At 32.2% G+C, this 17414-nt stretch overlaps 1 protein-coding gene and 1 pseudogene across 1 annotated transcript; both read left to right on the forward strand.

The window, feature by feature from the left end:
* Positions 1–1219: 1219 nt before the first annotated feature.
* LOC126713704 (GABA transporter 1-like) lies at positions 1220–9983 on the forward strand (annotated as a pseudogene).
* Positions 9984–10914: 931 nt separating this feature from the next.
* Positions 10915–16950, forward strand: LOC126722428 (GABA transporter 1-like). The gene is made up of 7 exons (XM_050425582.1): positions 10915–11164; positions 12121–12351; positions 14984–15081; positions 15219–15405; positions 15689–15819; positions 15992–16225; positions 16487–16950. The coding sequence occupies exons 1-7, from the start codon at positions 11050–11052 to the stop codon at positions 16865–16867; spliced, it is 1377 nt and encodes a 458-aa protein (XP_050281539.1). The 5' UTR covers positions 10915–11049; the 3' UTR covers positions 16868–16950.
* The last annotated feature ends 464 nt before the right edge of the window (positions 16951–17414 follow it).

The raw sequence follows: 17414 nt of genomic DNA on the forward strand, positions 1-17414 counted from the left end.
TTCTTTTTTATATGCTTGGAGGATGAACTGCAATGGTTGGGGCGAGCTCTTGATCCGAACTTCGTAATGTCCGAGGAGGAGTTACTCCTCGAACAGGTTTCTTTTACCGCAATTGGGCTTAAATAATGTTTGGGCTATGACTTCTCCTCGGACAGGATTCTTCTCGGACGGGCCCGTAGTTTAATTAGCCCATTATTTTGGGCTGGGCCCCACACATAAAAAGGCCCACCACAGTATGCAAAAATATTGAATGTACAAACTGTAATTGAGCTAAACGATCCCATGCATCTATCCCCATTCAATTTAGGAGATACTATTTGACCAATTTATTATTATTATTTTGTTGTATTTAATAGAATTTCACAGACAATAATTGTGAATTGATATTATATATGTAGTATCCAATAGTGATTTTCAAAATTATATACGTAATAGTAATGTAATGAGAAACTTGGCGTAACCAATATTATATAAATTGCAAAGAAAAGCTATTTTAGTACTTCCAAATGTCTTGATCAAACTATATCATATATGTTTAATAACCCAAACTAACATTAATAGCACCATTAGTATACATTAATAGTCAAAACTCAGATAAAATTCAATTAGATTTTAATTGGATTCTCAATTTTGCGCCACATATCCCATTTAATTTTTAATTTTATATCAAGTGAATTATTGATAGTCAACATCGAAGAGTCCAAATCCAATTAGATCCTAAGTTAGATTTCAATTTGAGTCTAATTTTTCGCTACATGTTCATCTAAGTTTTTAATTTTTGTGGCATTTGAATTATTGGGTGCAAAAACCTATATATATATATATATATATATATATATATAATTTGAATCGTATAATTATGATTGTTTTTAATTGTACTCATGCACATGCATGGGTCTACACACTAGTTTAAGTAATATTGTAAAATTCAATCTGTCATTAATCAATTAATCAATTATTTTTTTTGAAATCCATTAGATTTAAAAATTTTTTTTTTGAATGAACTGATTTTTTTAAATAAAATTTAGGAACTACACACAACCATATAAATAATATAATAATTCTCATATTTTCCGTAGAATGAATTACACAAGGATTCAATACTTATGGTTTGTTAGAGAAATAAGCATAATCGATCTTCAAAAAATAAGCCATTGACTCAATTTCCAAAAGCCTATATATACAGCCTACACTTTCTGTATCTGCAATAGTGAGAGAGATGGGTTCGGTACTGCCACCCAAGTCAATAGCAAGGCATGATGGAGAGGATGAAAAAGACGCCACTGAAGAAGCTTACCATCATATCATAATAACTGTGGGCATGAATTGAGATGGAAAATTAAAATTATTTTACTATTTAGTTTATTTTTATTAGTATTTATGAACTTTACTGTAATTTTTGATATTATTCATAAGTTTTACTGTATTATTTCAACTTACTTTTACCTTTATCTATAGTACTTTCAGCAATAAGTTTTCAGTTTCATCAAAATTAATGGTATCCAAACATATCCTAAGGATTTTGACAAAGCCGGCCCTAGACATTTCGAGGCCTTAGGTAAGAACTAAAATGAGGCATTTTTTATATTTATATATTAATTTTATTTAATATTTTTATATTATAATATATTTCATTTTAAATCTTATTTTCTTGCCCTTTGAGATGCAAAATGAATATTAAATTTTTGTATTCAAGTTTTTCTAACTTCTCATTTTCAATCAATAATATAGTTAATCCACTTAATCTTTCTTGGACATTGTCAATCTTAGATATGGTTTAATTAATTTTAATTTTGAAAAACTTCTTTATGCAAAAGTAATTGTATCAGGTATTGTTAATAAAATTCTATAAGCAATGCATATATTTGGAAATAAATCTAACCTTTTTATATAATTTAGTATGTCAATTGGAGTATACTCTTTTTTTTTTTGTAAAATTTCTTTTAAAACTTTTAACTCTGAAAATAAATCTAAACCATCAATATAATAATAAACATCAAGTTTGAGAAAAGATTCAAGTTTAAAACAGTATTTTTGCAAACTATCATGAGCACAAAGTTCAGACGGATCACTCCTTAGATCGACGGAAGCATGAGCCACCAACAAAAGTATTTAAGAGTAGAACTATTGGAGAGAAAAAATGAGAGAGCCAGAGAGCAAAAGTGAGAAAGAGAAAAGGTATGAGTAAATTTTAGGTATTTGAGATTTTTAATTTGTTTGGATTTGAGATAGTTTTGTCTAGAGGTTAAGGATGATGTTTTTGGGATAATTGATTTTTTTAGACTAAATAATTTGTTGGGTTACCAATGTTTACAAAGATGTTCTAGATTTTTTGTTTTTTGATCACAAGGATATATAAGATTTTTTGAAATTTCTTTTGAAACTAAAATTTTTTTTTCTACTACCCTTTCTTTTTCAAAATTTTGGGGTCCCCTTCCACTTGGGGGCCTTAGACAATGGCCTAACTAGCCTAGTGGAAGGGCCGGCCCTGGATCTTGATGCTGGTGCTCTCTTTGTCCTTAAATCAAAAGGTGACCACCACTTCCAGTTTCCCATGGTGTTGTCGTTATAAACTTATAATGGTTTTCTGTGGTCTACTCTTTATTTTTTTTTTCATTCCTCAATCCTCAATATATTGTCATTGAATGTTTTTATCGTCTCCTTTGAATTTTTTTTTTCTCCTTTTCTTCTTATCCTCCTCTTCACCTTCTAAAAATAGATCCTTATTATCAAATGGTGTGGTGATTTGGAGCAACCAAACAAATTTCTCAAAAAGAAAAAGAAAAAGAAAAAAGATATGAACACCAATACATACACCATCCACTCTTGCTTTTCAGAAACTGTTAAATTTATAACGTTAAAACTATTTAACCCTTGCTGCATTTCCTATCTTTTTTCCTTCTTGGAAATGTGGTCAATGCCTAACTAAATAAAATGAAATAAACCCATATATTCTGTTTTTTGTGCTTTCACTCTAAAAGTATCTTTTGATAACCGGTCACCAGACTCACCACCATAAAAAGTTTAAAAACAACTCTTTTCCATTGTAAGCCTAACTTAATAGCAAAAGTCATATTTAAAGTAAATAAGTTTTTTTAAATATCTTTTGCTTTATATACAATTATTGTGAAAAATTGTAATATTAGTTTTGTAGGGGTGATAAGCCCAGTGGTATATATCTATGTATATATTGGGCCGAGGGTTCAATTTGAGGACATTAAGTAGTCCGAGGACGGATAAACATTGTCATAAGAATCCGTGTTAGTGAGTGAGGAGATGAGGTTTGATCATGTGGTCCAAGAGGGCGGTCCGAGGAAGAATGCTTTCTCAGCTGAGCAAATCCGAGGTCAGAAGGTGCGATTTGCCATCAAGAGAAATGTTTTAGACAATTCAGTATCAGGAAGGAACATGACAGAGGGAGGCTGTGAAATATTTAAGAGAAAGCTGCTACCACCGCATTAAATGCTCTGCAGCTAACTCTCTGGCTGCATTTATGTGGAGAAGACCCCTGAATAGTGCTGCCTTGGTTGCCCCAACTCATAGAGGACCTGAGAGGGTGTCCGATAGGACAAGCACTCAAGTAGTGGCCTGAACAAACAACAAATGGAGGGTCAAGACCATCTAAAGGGAGCTATATAATGTAAGAGACCCTCCATGAAGAGGGGATCAAAGAATTGAGAAAGATACTGTAGCAATAAGAGCTATACTTATAATCAACTTCAAGTGATATATACAAGAACTGATTTCCTCGGATTGTGCCGAGAACGATTTTCTTTAGATAAAATTAGTCTACCTTTTGGATTCACCATAATTGCCACCTAACTCATTAGAACCTAATTTTCCAACTCACTCTCTACAAATTCATTGTATTGAACTCTTTTGGCCTAAATCCTTTTAACCTTTGGGCTTAGGACCCAAATTGTGCCTTACAAGTTTGATTTTAAGTTAATTTGATTCGTAGAAAAATAAATTTCAAATAAAAAATTATAATATAAGAAATCAAATATATGTTTAATTATTTGATATAAGAGTATTTTTATTTAAAATTATTATCTTAAACCTCAAATTGTATAGAACTAGCTAACCCTGAAGTTGACCCAAAATATTGACTATAAGTTTTAAACTCAAGATCTCATGGATTTCATGAGGTATTAGGAAACAATAATAAAATCCTTTGGTTTGCAGTTGGTCCTTGTTACCTCTAAAAGGTTCCCTCATGTGCACAAAGTTTCTCTCCTTGTGTTACCTTGCTTTTAATTATCGTGTTTCATTTTTTTTATTTTTTTTTATAAAGAAATTAAATTGTCTAATGTTTTGAAGTGTACAAATTGAACAGGATCATGGGTACACTGTGGTTCCCATTTGACAGCTTCAATAGTTGCTCCAGCTCTTCTAAGCCTTCCATATGCCCTCGCATCTCTCGGATGGGTACCCGGAATATTTTATGTTTGGTAATTGCAGCTCTGGTGACATTCTATTCATACAATTTAATCTCTCTGGTGCTTGAACACCATGCTCAATTGGGTTGTCGCTACCTCAGGTTCAGAGACATGGCTAAAGATATTTTAGGTAAGAACACTACTTTTCCTACCCTATTTTTCGGCCCATTATATGATTATATAAATGGTCAAATTTCCATACCCATAATATGCAAATAGAATAGCCACTGGGCCTTGTAACCCAGTGGCACCCGGTGTCCCTGTATACCTTGAGCTCGGGGGTTTGAGCTCCCGCATATTTACCTAGCAAAAAAAAAAAAAAAAATATATATATATATATATATATACACAAATAGAATATGATTATCAAAATATGCAAATAGAATACATAGTTGCTATATGAAACCAAGTACCCTAACTCCAAAATCAATTTTCTATAGCTTCTTCAATAAAAAAAAAAGTCAATCTTCATTCGGAATTTTCGGTATATGGCTTTGATGTCAATGTATTAATATTTGAAAAGAAGATTTTGAATCTTTTTTTTTGGAGGGGAATTAGTAAGTAACACGAAAATGAATCCAGTGGGAGACCTTTTGATTGTTGACCTTGCGTAATCAATCAAGATGGCTGGGATTAGAAAACATTATTGAGTACTGAGTATATGGGTTCAATTCCACTTGAAATTGTTTACCTAAGCATGATTTTAAGTAAAAGACTAAAAATTCAATCATTACATGTAAACACAACATAATCAAAGTTATTACCAAAAAAAAAAAAAAAAAAAAAAAAAAAGGGAATCAAAGTGGCACACTATTTGTCCTTCAAAGCATGTTTCACACGAATCACACCATTACACATTGGTTACAAAATGTTGGAGGCATGAGCATGATACGTCAAGTTTTGGCAACCTAGGTCATGTCAAAGCACGTTTCCATGAAAGCCATAAAAAATGAAGCTAATAAAAATAAATAAATAAAGGAGTGAAAAAGATTTTAACGACCCTGATCATAGAGAAATTATTAGGTTCATTTGGAGGATTGTTAACGTGATCCTCCTAACCAATTAAATAATGTTATTTATGCAAATACGTGAGACATGTTTCTAATTAGCATAAGAATTAAAAATTAAAAACCACTAGATTATATTATATTTGCATAAATAACAACGTTTTATTAGTTAGAAGGACCAAAAAGATCACATCTGCAATTCTCCCAGTAAACTTTATAATAATTTATTCTATGATGATGTTTGACTATAAATGCATTATATTTTAATGAATCAAGTTTACGTACCTAATAGTTTCAAAAAATAAAAATAAAAAGTTTACGTAGCTAATTAAAACTAGTACTGCTCTCATAAGTCATAAAGTGGAAATGTCAAACAGAAAAACCACCGAAAAATAGTTTTAAATTTTCCCATGTGCCAATTACAAAATTTCCTAGTGACCTTCCTATTACTTCTTAGGCCGGATCCGATACTTAGGAAGTAGAGAAATCATATTGGCCAACATATAATATCTATAATATTATGTCAAATAAAAGCTTTTAACTTTTCATTTACTTGATTCTTAAAAAAAAAAAGAGAAAAAAAAAAATAGAAACATTTCATTGATTTATTTTAATATTGTCACACAAGATTTTGAACGTTTATCCTTTTTTCCGTCATCATTATAATATATATGTATTATAGTTGGTTTTAATTTAGAGTTATAAGTTTAATTTTGATTTCGTGTTGATTCAGCCTAATGTTGTCACATAAATTTTGGATAACTCACATTTTTTTTTTTCACAACATATTTTTGGATAGAGTAACTCAACATTAAATAAAGAGAAAAGTTAAATAGATATCTTAAGGGTATTGGTTTAAGATATATTTTTAGAAATTATTATGAGAAAAGATAAAAATAATTAATTATTTTTTAATGCTTTTTTTTTTTTTTTTTACATTTTCTATAAAAATAGTGTAAAAATTTTCATAAAATAATTTATTAACAATTGCCCTAAGAGCATTCGTTAACATGATCTCCTTAAATAAATTTTGATTAGTTATGTTTTATCTTTCCTAGATAATTAAACTTTTTATTTGTTAATTAACATTAACATGTATCATAATATGTATAAATATATTTTATTAAACCTTGTGCTTTGCAGAAATTATCAATGTTATTAAAATCGATTCTTTCTTATAAATATATTTGATTAATTATGATATCTCATGTTTTTTGAGAGGATTTCGTTGGATTACTATTCTTTATAACTTACATTTTCCCACATTGCTAGTAATATATATATATATATATATATATATATATATATATGCTAGTATTATTTATAAATTATTTCCAATTAATTTTGCTAATGGCAATGCTCAAGAATTAGGTCTTTACTAATTACTAACACATATGGTTTACCTGCAGGGCCAGGATGGGGTCTTTACTTTGTGGGTCCAATTCAATTGGTAGTATGCTATGGCGCTGTCATTGGAAGTGTCGTCCTCGCAGGACAGTGCATGTAGGTACTTAAGAGTTAAGAGTGTGTTCGGCATCAGTTTATAAGCTTAGCTTTCAGCTTTTAGTTTTTAGTTATTAGTTTTTTAACTTTTATGTATAACTTTTTAAAATCTATTTTTTTTCCTTTTTTTCTTACTTTTTAAAATTTTTTCAAGGTACAAATATATTTTAGCACACTTTAAAAAAGTTTTCAGTAAAAAACTAAATAAGCTATTCTTAAATCGATGCTAAGTTCCTCCTTTTTTTTCTAATTTTTTTAATAAATTAAATTAAATTAAAATTTTTTGTACTAGTTATTGTTTATCTTTTGTTATTTTTTCTTAATGTTTAAAATGAGTTAGTAATCTTAAATTTCAAAGAGACAAGTGAAAGAAGAAAATGTAAAAACTAATGACTTATATATATATACTAGCCTCTGAGCACACGCACACACGCGTGCTTAGAAGCTCTTCTATTTTTCTGGGTAAAAGTTAATAATTTGCATCTATTATAATTTAGAAATATATTTTTTTTTTCAAAAAAATAAAAATTGATGGGATGAGAAATAAGTATAGTTCGTCCTTGAGTTGTCATCTAGATCATATGTGAAACTACAAAAATTGGGTCATCTCCAGTTCGTCTATAGTGTCATCCAAGTCTAGAAAGGTTGTCCTAATATAAAAGGGTCATCCAGCATGAGGAGGTTGTCCAAACTAAAGAAGGTCATCTAGTATGGAAACACCTGGACGACCCCTCAGCACTTAGAAAATCTTCAAAATGAATTTATGCACAAAAGCTTATAATTCGAACCACGTTCTACTATTTTGAAGTATGAGCAAAATCCTTGTTCATCGCTTTAACTTCCCACTAAGCTCTTAATTTCTAATGACAGTTGTAGAAGATAAGATTAAATCTTCTAACTTCTATAGCAATTGTAGAAGTTAAATTTGAAGCGTCTAACTTCCATACACATTGAGGAAGTTACCAAACAAGTAAGCACTTCAAAGCTCATTATATAAGGACTTATCCACATCAAATGAAAGTAAGTTTCCACCACTCCTAAAGTTGGAATTCTTGAGTTCTAGAGAGAAAAAGTAACTTAAGCATCGAAGGGTTCTTGGTTGGTTTACTCTAGTCACCTTTGATCTTGTGTTTTTTTCTTTTCAGGCCTTCCAAGTAATCACTAGCTCATTGAAACCCGAAGCATTCAGCCTACTGATTTTCTATATATCATAAAAAAGATAAACTTTAGAGATAAGGTAATTTCTTTTTTGAACATGAAGGAAAAAAAAAATCCTAAATTTTATGAATTTTCTTTTTGAATTCAAAATGAAATTTGTTATCTAACATTTATAACCCTATTTCTAAATGAAATTACCCATCAGTAATGAGGGTATTTTTAAACTACATAAAAGTCTAGTTGAAAGAGGAGAATCTTCTTATATATAGTATAGATAATTTCATAATATATGATCCCAATAGAGTGTGCTATCTCTTGTGTTATCTCCCACTCTTGAATTGTCGGTCTTTTTTTTAGTGCAGTTGACAAATGAATAAATTTTTAATTTATTTTAGTCTTGCAGACAATCTACTTGCTATCAAGTCCAAATGGAACCATGATGCTCAATGAATTTATGATAATATTTGGATGCTTAATGTTGATTTTAGCTCAAATGCCATCCTTTCATTCACTAGACACATCAACTTGATATCCTTGGTTCTATGCCTCTCCTACAGTGCCTGTACAGTGGCCGCTTCAATTTACATCGGTAACTAGACTAATTAAACACACAGGTTCTGAATTTATTTTCTGAGGAAATCGTTTGAAGAATCCCAATTTATTTTATTAGGAAATTCATCCAAGGGGCCGCAGAAGGATTATTCACTACCTAGTGATACTCAAAGTCGCATTTTTGGGATCTTCAATGCCATTGCCATCATTGCCACAACATATGGAAATGGGATTATTCCAGAAATTCAGGTTTCTACAATATTAATTCATAGTGGGAAAGAGTATTTAAATATAGGCATTGCGTGCTTATTACACACTTGTGTGGATACACACGAGTAAAATAATGCTGAAATCGTTACTCTAAATGTCACACAAGTGTGTAATAAGTTTTCCCCTTCAAATATTTATAGTAGTGATCATGTCGCTTGGTATGCAACTGTCGAACAAATTTTGTTAATTAATTTGCAGGCAACAATAGCACCTCCAGTAAAGGAAAAGATGTTTAAGGGACTATGTATTTGTTATGCAATAGTTGCAATGATTTTCTTCAGTGTAGCCATCTCAGGTTATTGGGCATTTGGCAAACCAAGCTGGTGGCCTCATCCTCAGTAATTTCTTAGACAGCCTTTGGTACCAAAATGGTTGGTTTTGATCACTAACATGTTCACTATTCTCCAACTATCAGCCGTGGCAGTGGTAAGATTTAAGAATCTCTCTCTCTCTCTGAAATACAAATAAATTCTCTATAATTCCAAAAGTTTAAGCTGTCAATAAACAGAATTGACGCTAAATTTTTTTTAATTTTTTATATGGAAGATAAGTAGAGGTACATGATTCAAACTCATGATGGTCTGCTCTGATACTATGAGTGCCAAATACTTGAATAGTTAGAAAATAATGAGTTTACTCGTTTAAATTAACACACATTGTTTACTACAGGTGTATTTGCAGCCTACAAACGAGGTGCTTGAGCGTACATTTGGTGATCCAAAGGCCCCACAGTTTTCTGCCCACAATCAATGTTATCCCAAGGGTGATATCTCGGTCACTGTCTGTCATTGCAGCAACAACCATAGCAGCAATGCTTCCATTCTTTGGAGACATTAATGCAGTTATTGGAGCTTTTGGATTCTTACCTCTAGACTTCATACTGCCAATGCTTTTCTACAACTTCACCTTTAGGCCATCTAAGCGAAGCCCCATTTTCTGGTTGAATACAACTATTGCCGTGGTTTTCTCAATTGTGGGTGTTATATCGGCAGTTGCAGTAGTTAGACAAATAAGCCTCGATGCTAAAACCTATCGGTTATTTGCTAATCTTTGATCAGACTAGCCCTATGTTTGGATAGATCCGTTCCAAACATTAAAGTAAAACATAGGCTGAGCTTGCTAGACAATCATTATTTTTTATATGAATCTACATATTATACATCTTCCTTGATGATGAAGGAAGGGCCTTTTAGATGTCCACTTTGTAAACCTTGTTTTGTATTTACTTTGCATTTTGGAAGCATAAAAACAAATGAACAATAATAGAAGCAACAACTCTTTCAAAGCAAATATTGGGTTATTATGTAAAAATCAACCTCTCTAACAACTTGTTTCGGATGGAAAAGTCCGTGTAGGTTCTTTGGAGTCCCACATCGAAAGAATCTTCTTCCACTTTCTGCCTTATAAGCTCTAAAACGAAGAAAGTGTACCACTAATTATTAATGTACCACTAGTTATTACACTACTCCTTCACTTCAGACCTTATAAGATAACTAGTGGTACACTAACATTTTATGATACAAAAAACTTTTTTTTATGCACAAGCCAATATGAGAATGGTCTTAGCCATTTTTTCTTTAACTGGTGCACAAAGATTTTCTTCTAATCTCATCATCTTCAAGTCGGCAGTAAGCGTAATCAAACGATTGATCATAACCAACAGTCCTAAAACAATGTTCTATCACTTTTAACTTCCATTTCCTGATGTATCGACCGACAATGAAAAACATGGTCAAATGTCAACTAAGCCTGCTAATTCTGACACGAAGCAATTTACGTTCACTGCTGGAGTCCAAATCTTACGATGGCCTAACGTGAGCACGAAACTGTTTACCAAAGTAAATAAATAAGTGGGCCAAGCCCTCCTTATACATTTTAAGATATGGCTCCAAAATAGTGGCTTGACCTTTAATTAAGTGGCTTCTCTTGTCTGTACACAATAGAAAAAGAATTGTGTCCAACTGTTTGACTATATATTTATATTACCTTATAACCTATCAGTCTTTGCTTCCGATCCATCTTATGCACTCTTTGTTGTTTGTTCTAGTTTGATTTGCTTCTCTCTCTCTCTCTCTCTCTCTCTCTCTCTCTGTTTGTGTGTGTGTGAGAAAGACAGAGAGATGAGTAAACTGCGACCAAGCTCAGTAACGGTGCATGAAGAAGAAGATGCAAAGGTTGCAGCTTTAAATCATCAGGACCTTGATGCTGGTGCCCTCTTTGTTCTTAAATCCAAAGGTGATGATTACTTTCATTATCTGTAATTATTTTAATTTCTATATATGGAAACTGTTTCTTCCTTTATTGAATTTCATCATTTCATTATTTTCTCTGTAAATATGTGTGAAATGTCATTTCTAGCTCTCTACTCCACAAAGGACAAGAAAGAAGAAAGGAAAAGATAATTGCTTGCACAAAGTCACAAGCCACCACCTCTAGTTCTTTGTTAGGATTCTCTTTTGATCATATTTTTTTGTTTTGCATTTTTTTTTTTTTTTAACTGTGACTTGAAATTATTGTTTTCTTAATGGTATTAAGATGACTTCCTTCTTTTTTCTTCTTCCAGATTTTTTGTTTATTTTTGTTTTTAATTATAAAAATTATTGAAAATATCTTCTTTGTAAGTTTTTAAAAATTATTTTGTGAAAACAGAATGGCCTCTTCCCAAAATTTTGTTTCACCGAATTGGCTCAATGCCTCCTCATCCCTATAAGTTTGGTAATAGCTAGTACGGTAAAGTCAACAAACAAATTATTCTGTACATTTTCAGCAATATATATATATATATATATATATATTGTACATTTAAAGATGTCTTAATAAATTGAATTATGTTGCTATGAGAGAATGTCCTCCTACTGCTGAAGAAATCCAATTCATTGTTCAATAAGTGCCCACATTCATTCCTTGTTCAAACTAGCTATTAGTACTTATCTTATAATCCTACACCATTCAAGAGTGGTTGATGATCTTAATTTCTAGCTATGGCAGACATGCTGAATACACATCTATAATTAATGATCTAATTTTAATGCCATTGAATTATCTGTACTTTTTCTGGTCAAAATTATGAGCTATATATCTTTATCAAATGATTTTTATTTTTTTATTTTTGGAGAAAATCTTTAACAAATGATTTAATTCATCAGATTTAGATATATTTAATTTAAATGATTGGTGGGCATTAAATGTAGGATCATGGGTGCACTGTGGTTACCACTTGACAACCTCAATTGTTGCTCCACCTCTATTAAGTCTTCCATATGCTTTTACCTTCCTTGGATGGACTGCTGGAATTTTATGCTTGGTCATTGGAGCTCTAGTGACATTCTATTCGTACAATTTAATATCTCTGGTTCTTGAACACCATGCTCAACTGGGTCATCGCCATCTCCGATTCAGAGACATGGCTCATGATATCTTGGGTAAGCTTTTCTCCACTTGAATTTGAATGTCCAACTTTAATCATGCTGTTATTAGAGTCCACAATCATCATCATGCATATCCAATAATTGTGAGTTTGGATTGGGTAGCTTTCTTCTCCTAATATTTTAGTGTATTTACTTTTCAAAAAATCTTTAGTTTTCTTTAGGTACTTTTGTGAGTTTGTCAGCTTTCAATCAGCAAGTAAATAATTGAGGGGGTTTTTTTTATTTTATTTTATATAAATAAAATAATAATGTTCCAAACATACACTAAAAGTATGCAATATTTGTAAAGTAGTAGTAATTAACTAACTAAATATATAAATAAAATAAACCAATGTGTGCAACTCGTGTGTAAGCCACTGATGCTTTGTACCAAATGCTTTATAGTGATGCTTTATAGTATGTCTAGAAATTTCATAATTATTGAGGTAACAAATTGTAATATGTGTATGATAAAAGTAATAAATATGATTTTATGAGAAAGTGATATTGCACTTATCACAAAAAAATAATTAGTATTTTGATGGGTTAGTGAACAACAACAATATTACCATCCTTGGCTCTTATATATGGGGGATATATTCGTCAGACAAAAGTTATGTTAACAGTGGTCTTACATTCGTTGGTAGAATAGTGAACAACGATGACATTACTAATCTTAGGCTCTTATGTACAAGTAGGAGTTGGGTGGGTGGGACGATAACTAGTATTAAGCATGGTCTAAGAACACTGAGAATATTACTAATCCTAGGCTCCTTTGGGAGGGGGGGGGGGGTGGGGGGGGAATTGTGTTGCAAATGTCGTATCTTGCTTTACATGTACAATCTATTTTTTAATAATTTGATAATACAATAATGAAAAAGAAAAAAAAAAAAAAAAAAAAAAAAACTTGAACTATAATCAATAAGCTACAAAACTCATTACACCTATGCAATACTTAAGGCAAGGCCAGATTTGCTCTCCTTCACTAAATGCCCAAATAGTCTCTAACTTTCAATCAATTCAAAGTCATGGATTCCAATTAGCTCAATTATAAAAGTTTCAAATTATTGAATAAGAGATTTGAGATTCAATCCTCGCTTACATCAAAAATTAATTAGTAGTTTACTTTTAATAATAAAAAAACTATTATTATGAGCAGACATCACAGATTGAAAATTTCTCAAAAAAAAAAAAAAAAAAAATCAAAGTTTCAAACATCCCTCTCGCGTGCATAAAATGCATTAGACAATACTACTATTAATGGCATTATAAGATGGTACCCACACCCCACTAGTAGAAGCCTTGTTTAATATGGTGGGCACGTTTTATGGCAGAAATATTGAGTGGATCCACCAGCCACCAGCTCCTGTTTTTGGTTTTACGAGTTAAAAAAGCCTGTTTAAAGGGTTGGTGACTTTTAGTTTTAGGGTAGAAATGTTTATCCTCTTTGGCTTTGGAGGTGATAGCCCTTATTATTCAAAAATTCAGGTGTTGGTTTTGGCCTTAATAGGAAGACGAGGTAATATTTAAATCACTTAACTCGTTTTTGTGAAGCTCTCTTAATTGTGTTGCTAAACTCCAAATTCTTTTTAACCACACAATAACATAAATTCCAAATTTCGAATTTTCTGTCTTAGAAAGTTAAGAAAAATGTATAAAAGTTGAAATAGAATTCGTATTTGCATTCAAAGAAAAGATAATAAATCACCTTAATAATTTGTTTGGAATTTGGATACTTATTAGGTTGGCAGGTTCAACTGGTGCCTCTGAAAATGACATTGGCGAAACAGAATTATAGTCCTTATAGGGATATGTCACGAAGATATTTTGGGCTTATACGTTAAGAATCTATTTTTAGTAGGTAAAAAAAAAAACAGATTCTTAAGAATCTTTGAGTGATTGTTTATAAACTTTTCAAAAGACTGATGCATTAGACTACGACATTACAGCCTAAATTGAATTGTCAATTGGGCCACCTTTTATTTTATTTTATTTTTTTGTTGTTGAGAAAAGTCAATTGGGCCATCTGATTTTGCTTTTTAATTACTTTAATTAACACAAGAGTCCAATTATCTCTGATCGTCAAAATTAAAAAAATTCTGATTTTGTTCAGATTTTTTCTTTGACTCTTCCATTTTAAAGAACGAAAATCAACTTTGGCGTGCCATCCATGCATAGGCCTAGTTGTTTTTGTTTTTGACCTTTCTATGTATACATCGTACAATATTTATATTAATTTACATTATAGACAAACCAAAAGTGACAAATATTATAAATTTTTGCAAAAAGTGTACAATATTTATTATTTACCACTTTTTGTGTTTTTACAATGTAAATTTACATAATACTGCTCCGTATATAAGAGTGGAAACATAGATTAGCCTCTTATAAATTGCCTGATGTGAATGATCTGAGACTTATGCAATCGGATAACAAGAAATAGAAGACATCACAAATTTCAATGGGCCTGGATATTAGCACATGACGTCATTGTAATTTCTTTTGGCCCAAGAATCTTGTACCAATGGGCAAATTAGATCCAGTGTAAAACTCTTCATGGATTCATATTTCATACTCGGTTCACAATCCCCAGTTTTGTTGAAGTTCCAATCAAAGATTGCAGGAACTAACCCATTGAATTTGGCAGGACCAAAATGGGGCCGGTATTTTGTTGGCCCAATTCAATTCATGGTCTGCTATGGTGCTGTTGTTGCTTGTACTCTTCTAGGAGGACAATGCATGAAGGTCACTTACTCACTTCCTACTCTAAAGCTTTCAGCTTCTCTTATACATTATGGGCCAAGGTGTACTTAAGGCCTAGCCCAAAACATCCTAATTCTAATAATTGTGGATTTTCATTGGTTCTCTTTTTTCTTATACAGGCAATTTACTTGCTATCGAACCCAAATGGAACAATGAAGCTCTATGAATTTGTGATCATATTTGGGTGCTTTATGTTGATTTTAGCTCAAATCCCATCTTTTCACTCATTGAGGTACATCAACTTGATTTCATTGGTTCTGTGTATTGCCTATAGTGCCTGTGCAACTGCTGCTTGCGTTCATATTGGTAAGTAGGACTATTGTATTGGTTGCTTAAAAATAAGAAACACGCAGAAAAACAAGTTTGAAATTTTTTTTGGGAAAAATTGCATTTTAATCTCAGTGACAAATTAAACCACACGGTTTCAAAAGTAACAAATTATATGGTCTAATTTGTTACTTTTGAAATTATATATTTTAATTTGTTATACCCTTAAATTACAAGGTTTCAAATATAACTTTTCCAAGATTTTTAAGTACTAGTTTTTGCAGTTTAATTCAGTTTACTAAGCATGGACTAATTTTACCAGGATCTTCATCAAAGGCTCCAGAGAAGGACTATTCCCTGACAGGAAATTCTGAAGATCGCATTTTTGGGATGTTTAATGCCATCGCCATTATTGCCACAACATATGGCAATGGAATAATTCCAGAAATTCAGGTTTGTAATAGTTCAATTTTTCTTTTCGCATTCTTCATATTGAAGTGCAATTCAGTGGCTTAGACGAAGATATGGTGCAACATTATGAATGCCCTCATGCACTAAAGTATTGCCAATTAGTATTTAAGGTGTTGTAGCTAAATTACAATACAACTTTTTTTTTTGGTTATAGGCAACGGTTGCACCACCAGTGAAGGGGAAGATGTTCAAGGCACTATGTGTTTGTTATACAGTAGTCACGGTGACTTTCTTCAGTGTAGCCATCTCTGGCTATTGGGCATTTGGTAACAAAGCTGAAGGCCTAATCCTCACCAACTTCTTGGACAATGGCAATCCATTGGTGCCAAAATGGTTCATTTTGATGACCAATGTCTTCACCATTCTCCAGCTATCCGCTGTTGGCGTGGTAAGCACATCTCTCTCATGAATTTCTCACTATTGTTCTAATATCCGCTCATGTTTGGATTGACTTTTTTCTGTTACCATATTTGTTTATGTACAGTTTTTTCAAAGTATCACTATTTTTTAACCTGTTGTAGTGACGCATTCTAATTGGTTCATAATAAAAGTTCTAGTACAGGAATGAAACCGGATAAAAGTGATGTTACTCCAATCATAACATATCATTGTAGCTCACAAAAAGCTAACCCGAACTGGTTTGGCACAGGTTTACTTGCAGCCCACAAATGAAGTGCTTGAGCGTACATTTGGTGACGCAAGAAGCGCAGAGTTCTCAGGCCGCAATGCTATACCGAGGTTAATCTCTCGGTCACTATCGGTTGTGATATCAACAACAATAGCAGCAATGCTTCCATTTTTTGGGGACATCAATGCAGTTATAGGAGCTTTTGGTTTCATGCCACTCGACTTCATATTGCCTGTGGTTTTCTTCAACTTGACATTTAAACCATCAAAGAAAAGCGCCATTTTCTGGTTGAACATCATTATTGCAGTTGTTTTCTCCATATTGGGTGCTATTGCTGCGATTGCAGCCGTTAGGCAAATAAGCCTTGACGCCAAAAACTATCGGTTATTTGCTGATGTATGATCATCACTAATCAGCCATTCTTAAGATACGTATTCTATTATTCTATGATTCTCAATAATCAGTAAAGGTATTCTATTATTTTATGCTTCTTCCTTAATTGTGAACCAGTGCCTATGTGGGACTCACACATATTGTGAGTGAGAGATCTTTTAGAGAGCAATTTGTAAGAGAATTTTCCCCGTTACTCATACAGTTCTACAGCCTTATAATTCTTGAATTCGAGTATTGAGTGCAGAGGGCAAAATTTGCTTAATAGTACTTTTTTAGAAAAAAATTGGGTGAATAGCATATGTTTGAAGTTTTTTAGTTAATTAGACTGTTTTTGGAAGTCGAATTTGGCAAATTCGGCTTTGGGCTAGAAGTTGAGTTTGACAAAGTCAACTTCCAAACAATATTGATGCATCCTGCTTGTTCTTGCTTGGAAGTCGAGTTTGTCAAACTCGACTTCCAGCCCAAAGTCGAGTTTGCCAAACTCGATTTCCAAAAAGCCGTACAAACTCGACTTTCAGGCCAAAGTCGAGTTTGCCAAACTCGATTTCCAAAAAGC

The sequence above is a fragment of the Quercus robur genome, chromosome 1 (genome assembly GCF_932294415.1).
Source record: "Quercus robur chromosome 1, dhQueRobu3.1, whole genome shotgun sequence".
Taxonomy (NCBI): Eukaryota; Viridiplantae; Streptophyta; class Magnoliopsida; order Fagales; family Fagaceae; genus Quercus; species Quercus robur.